Raw genomic sequence first — 5,568 nt, 5'->3', positions numbered from 1 at the left:
TAACCATACTAAAATTTGAAGGGAAAAAAAACCTGGTAACGCTACCCTTATTTCTTTTCAACAAGCCTGGGTCCCTTACCTCTAGCAAACGCTACCTTGGATATCTTCGTTTAATCAAGACCCACGGTACATTGTCACTCGTAGTAAGCCCATTCATTATATTTATCTGGGCCAAGTCCAAAATGTTACCAGGGCCAATTATGCTTTAGCACGTGGCAGAGACTTACTGGGTGGAGTATTGAGACGTGTCGAAAAGAATGCTCAGTAGACACCTTCATAATCCACATGTAAGGAGATGATAGGGTAGAACTACGTGGATTGACATAGCGAATCCCAGCACGGTTCCCTTCCCTTCGGTCGCTGTTCTCTCCTTAAATCTTGAGTTCTTCGGATTCTTCTTCAATTATAACCCCAAAAGCCAAAACCCGAAAATAAAATAGAAATTATTAGAGGGCTGATGATAATTTTGGTGTAATTTAATTGAGACAATAACAAATGAATCTGGTTGTGATGATGAGCATGGATGGTTTGGCATGGAGAGGATTCGGATGTACAATCTTTATACTCCATTTTGTTTTTGTTTGTCACTTCTTACTTCTCCAACCTCTTGTTTCTGCTTCAGGTATGTTTCTCCTTTCTTTTCTTCTTCAGTACTTGATGCATGCATCTGTCATGTCAGTACTGCTCTGTGAAATTAAACTTTTCTTATGGTTAGTTAAATTATTGAACTTTATAGTTAGTTAAATTATATTTATGGGTATGCAATTTAATTATGAAAGCATCCATTTTTGTGGTGGGTTTGGTTTGGTTTGGTTATTTGATATTGATTTGGTTGTGTTGATATTAGTGCTGTATGAATTTGTAGATACGGAAGCTGGAAATGCTGCGGAGTTGTTTGAAAGGGCTTCTCAAAGTATAAAACTTAAGCGTTACAGTGACGCACTTGATGACCTCAATGCTGCAATTGAGGCAGATCCGTCCCTCTCTGAAGCTTATATTCGGCGTGCCTCCATTCTTCGTCAGTTATGCAGGTTCTTCCTTCATTCCATCATTTTATTTCTGTTTTTACTGTTAAATCATGTGCAATTTGTAACGTGGCCCTTAACACTCTGTTAGGAAGGAAAGTAGGGAGGATGGATTGGTGGAGAAGGATAGGATGTGTTCCCTTGCTAGATGAATTAAGACCCGACCACTGGAAGGATGGGAGGGAGGGATGGATCCCTCCTGTGCTTGTATAATTTACTATCCGTCTTTCCTAGTGTGTGTTTGTTTTTGCAATCAAAATGCGCTTTTAAATTTTTTTTATTTTATTTTTACTTCAAATTAATATTTTATATTTATGATTTTATATTGTTTTGATGTGTTGATTTTAAAAATATATTTTAAAAAATAAAAAATATTATTTTAATGTATTTTCAAGCAAAAAAACACTTAGAAGAACAACCACTAATGCCTTATTCTTTCTTTCAATTATATATCCTTTCCTTTCTTCCCTCGTTCATCTTCCAACCCATTTGAGTAAAACTACTATTATATTTATTGAATTGATGTTTTGATTTAGCAATTAAGGATTAAATTCATATGGAATGTTGTTTTTTCTGAACATTGTAAAAGCCTGTAGAGCACCTCTCTTTGTCTCCTCCCCTGGCCCTTTGGTTTCTAACTGGAGACTGATAATATCTTGGGTTCTCTTCTGCTGATGTAGATACGATGAATCTGAAAAGAGCTACAAAAAGTTTCTGGAGCTAAAACCTGGGCATTTGACTGCGGAAAAGGAACTTTCTCAATTGCATCAAGCTCAGAGTGCATTGGATACTGCTTTGACTCTTTTGGATTCAGGGGATTATGCAAAATCTCTGGAATATGTTGATAAAGTTGTCCTTGTGTTTTCTCCAGCATGCTCGGAGGTGACACCCATACCTTTTCTTTTCTATTTTGAGGCATTGTTCATTATATTTCTCATATGAATTGTGTGCTGCATCAATACTGTGTTAACTGGGAGTTGGGAGTATGGCTTTGATATGTTCAGTACTCTTGCAGTGCAATGACTCCACATGCATTATTTATTGCAGGCCAAACTCCTCAGAGTAAAGTTGTTGTTAGCTGTTAAAGACTACTCTGCTGTCATCTCCGAGACTGGGTATATTCTCAAGGAAGATGAAAATAATCTAGAGGCACTACTGCTCCGTGGCCGTGCGTACTACTATTTAGCAGATCATGATGTTGCTACAAAGTTAGTTTCACAGCAATTTTAAATTATTATTATTTTTTTTGTTAAAATTCTTTGTAATTTATCTGGAATTCAATTTTATGTTTATGTGCTTAAATCTTCTCCAGGCATTACCAAAAGGGTCTCCGTCTTGATCCAGAGCACAGTCAGCTGAAGAAAGCGTATTTTGGGCTGAAAAATTTACTCAAGAAAACTAAAAATGTAAATTGGCTAGACTTCTTAAATAAATGTCTTTGGTTTTTTTCATCTTTCTTCCTGCTTTTTAGTTTAATGGTTGGACTTTGATCTGATTATAGAGATTGACTTTCTTTTGTGTTACTTACAATTTGAACGTGCTTGTTCTTGTTCTTGAACATGTTGTCTTTGACAGGCAGAAGATAATGCAAGTAAGGGTAAACTACGTGTCGCAGTAGAGGATTACAGAGCAGCACTCGCACTGGACCCTCATCACCTTGCACACAATGTACATCTTCACCTAGGCTTATGTAAGGTCTTGGTTAAGCTTGGCAGGGGCAAGGATGCTTTAACTAGTTGCAATGAAGCGCTCAACATTGATGGGGAGCTTCTTGAAGCTTTAGTTCAGGTTTGCTATTTTGTCCATTCATCATGCCTTTTGTCTTAACTGTTCAGTAATTCTAGCTACATTTTCCTAACCTGGATATTCCTCTTTGTTTTGTTTCCCTTTTTCTCCCCTTCCCCCAGAGAGGTGAAGCTAAACTCATAGTAGAGGACTGGGAAGGAGCTGTTGAAGATCTGAAATCAGCAGCTGAAAAATCACCTCAGGTGAGTCAATAATATGTATTTCAATGGGGAATTCACAAATATATGTGTAATTTACATAGTGAATCCATCTGAGGTTTGTCAGAGTCTGCTTCAAAGCTGCATGTTCAGTGGCAACAAAACAGACCAATATTGCTTACAGGGTCAACATTCAGCAGGTGGTGTTGGGACATCTATCAATGTTTCATCTCAACTAGTATAACTTTTCAAATGTCTGCTGGCATAACATCAATAAAAAGGAAAAGTGCTGTAAAATTAATTTGCAACTTAAACATGCTTCGCTGTTTATATTGGATTGCATCCATCTTGCGAATATCCTCTGACCTGCCGTTCACCTATTCTCTTTCCTACTCTCTTTGCATTAAGTTCACTCTCAAATATGCTTTTATACTGTACCTCCATTGATTGATTGTACTGCTTTTTTGGATTGAATTATTTGATCTCGGTGTAGTTGCTCAAACAATCTGATAATTGATTTTTGTTTGTTTATTATGTTGAAATGGTTGAGGTTAAGCAAGTTTCCCCTAATGATATTTTTTAATGAGAACCAGAATTCTACTGAAGCAAACTGTATTAACTGGAAGATGATTTAGTTAGTCCTTAGTGGAGTACCAAAAAGGAGTAAATGTCCCTGGTATTTCCATGGTGTGTGGCTGTTTAGAGATTCACCTCTCATCTCTTTAAATATAATCCAGGATATGAGTATCCGGGAAGCATTGATGAAGGCAGAGAAGGCTTTGAAGATGAGTAAGCGCCGGGATTGGTACAAGATATTAGGAGTTTCAAAGACTGCATCCGTATCTGAAATCAAACGGGCATATAAAAAGCTTGCTCTGCAGTGGCATCCGGATAAGAATGTTGAAAATAGAGAAGAAGCAGAGGCCAAGTTCCGAGATATTGCAGCTGCATATGAGGTCTGATTTTTTAATGACTTCCATCATTTTCCTCCGTGGGCTTCAACCTTTTATGTTTCATTTTGTCTGTCTCTATAATACTGGCAACTAACATTAAAAATTCCTGCTAAGTTTTTTGTTTCCAAATGGTCCAAAGTCTTCCAATTTAAAGAAGCTCAAGGTTTGGTGTTTTTTGTCTGTCTGAAACCTGTGTTGCTCTTTGCAGGTTCTTGGAGACGATGATAAGCGTGCCAGATATGATAGAGGAGAAGACATGGAAGACATGGGGATGGGTGGAGGTGGCGGTGGCAACCCATTCGGCGGTGGTGGACAGCAATTTTCATTTCATTTTGATGGAGGCTTTCCTGGTGGTGGATTTGACGGAGGTTTTCCTGGTGGTTTTCAATTCCATTTTTGACATCGGTGAAACGAAGGGATTATTTTCTGGTGTTGCAAATACGGGAGGTTTCGTTTCCTCAGTCCTAACCAATTTGACTAATACTAACAGGTACATCTTAGGCAATTAAAAGAGGCTTGTTGCCCGATCAATGTATTTCTTGATAAAGTTTTGCTTCCAGAATCTTCCAAGTTCTGGAACATGTATAGGTTGATTCAACTTTCAAGGAGGTTATTGAGAGCTCGATTCATTCATGGGTTGCATCCGTCATTATATTATTAAGCATAGCTATGATAATTTTCTGGGGGAACTAATGTAACAAGATATATATTAATCTACTATACATGAGTTATAAATGTAAAGACGAAAATAAATTTTAATTCAACTCGTATTTTAAAAAAATATTAAACAAAGGATAATTATTGAATAATTGAAAGATGAAAAATCCTAAACAAGATGAGTGATGTAAAAATTTACTTCCAACATAGAATAATTATTGTATGGGGTAAGAAGTTAAGAGCAATATTAATTTGAATTAAAGTTATAAAATTTTCATCTTTATATGTTATTTATATTTCATAATTTTTTTGAAATAAAATAAAATAAAAATGATAATAATAATAAAGATTCTCACATGCTATTTGTTTATTTATAAAACATAAATCATGTTTAATCTTTCATTAGTTTTTTTATATATAAACAATCAAATAATATACAAGAAAATTATTTTTTATTTGATTATAAAGTCTTGTTTTAATAATTTTCAGTGCTAGAAAAACTCGTTCAATAGTTATTGTCAAAACATAAGAAGTCAAAATAAACCAAATTAATATGTCAATTAATAGATAAATTATTGATTTTTTATTGGTTATAAAACTACAACTAGAATCTCAAATGAGTTTTTTCTTGTTAGAAAAATTTTTAGGCTTTTTTAGGATTCAAATTTGCGCTTAACATAAGAAGCCAGCTTATAAAATTTATTATTTAACTTTTGTAATTGGTAATCAAAGGTAGCTGTAAATATATCAAATCAATAATGATACTTAGTTGTTACTGATTTTTTTTTACGATAAGATCATCTCACATTAGAAAAACAAGCATCCATATTATGAATATTAATGTTTTATACTTACAAAATGATGTCACTTCTTCTAAAATAGTTTTTTGACCATCATCTCTTAACTTCTAAATCAAAGTCTTTGTCTTAGAAACCAAATGCATAGCATTTAAAATGTCTTGAGATTTTTGTTCTCAATAACTAAGTAAGT

The 5,568-nt window shown here is 34.8% G+C and overlaps 1 protein-coding gene across 2 annotated transcripts; it reads left to right on the top strand.

Moving 5' to 3' along the window:
- Window positions 1–317: 317 nt before the first annotated feature.
- On the top strand, window positions 318–4,554 carry LOC133677525 (dnaJ protein P58IPK homolog). Of its 2 annotated transcripts, none has more exons than XM_062099605.1 (9): window positions 318–622; window positions 866–1,031; window positions 1,706–1,907; window positions 2,073–2,233; window positions 2,338–2,431; window positions 2,601–2,813; window positions 2,933–3,013; window positions 3,096–3,168; window positions 3,706–3,875. In XM_062099605.1, exons 1-9 carry the CDS (start codon window positions 496–498, stop codon window positions 3,759–3,761), a joined length of 1,173 nt encoding a protein of 390 aa, XP_061955589.1. In that variant the 5' UTR covers window positions 318–495; the 3' UTR covers window positions 3,762–3,875. The 2 variants fall into 2 exon arrangements, with proteins under 2 accessions (XP_061955589.1, XP_061955588.1); XM_062099604.1 differs by lacking the exon at window positions 3,096–3,168 and adding an exon at window positions 4,130–4,554 and having other exon boundaries at window positions 325–622; window positions 3,706–3,924.
- The last annotated feature ends 1,014 nt before the right edge of the window (window positions 4,555–5,568 follow it).

The sequence above is a fragment of the Populus nigra genome, chromosome 17 (genome assembly GCF_951802175.1).
Source record: "Populus nigra chromosome 17, ddPopNigr1.1, whole genome shotgun sequence".
NCBI lineage: Eukaryota > Viridiplantae > Streptophyta > Magnoliopsida > Malpighiales > Salicaceae > Populus > Populus nigra.
Note: the sequence above shows the minus strand (reverse complement) of the source record. Positions and strands in the feature narration are given on the sequence as shown.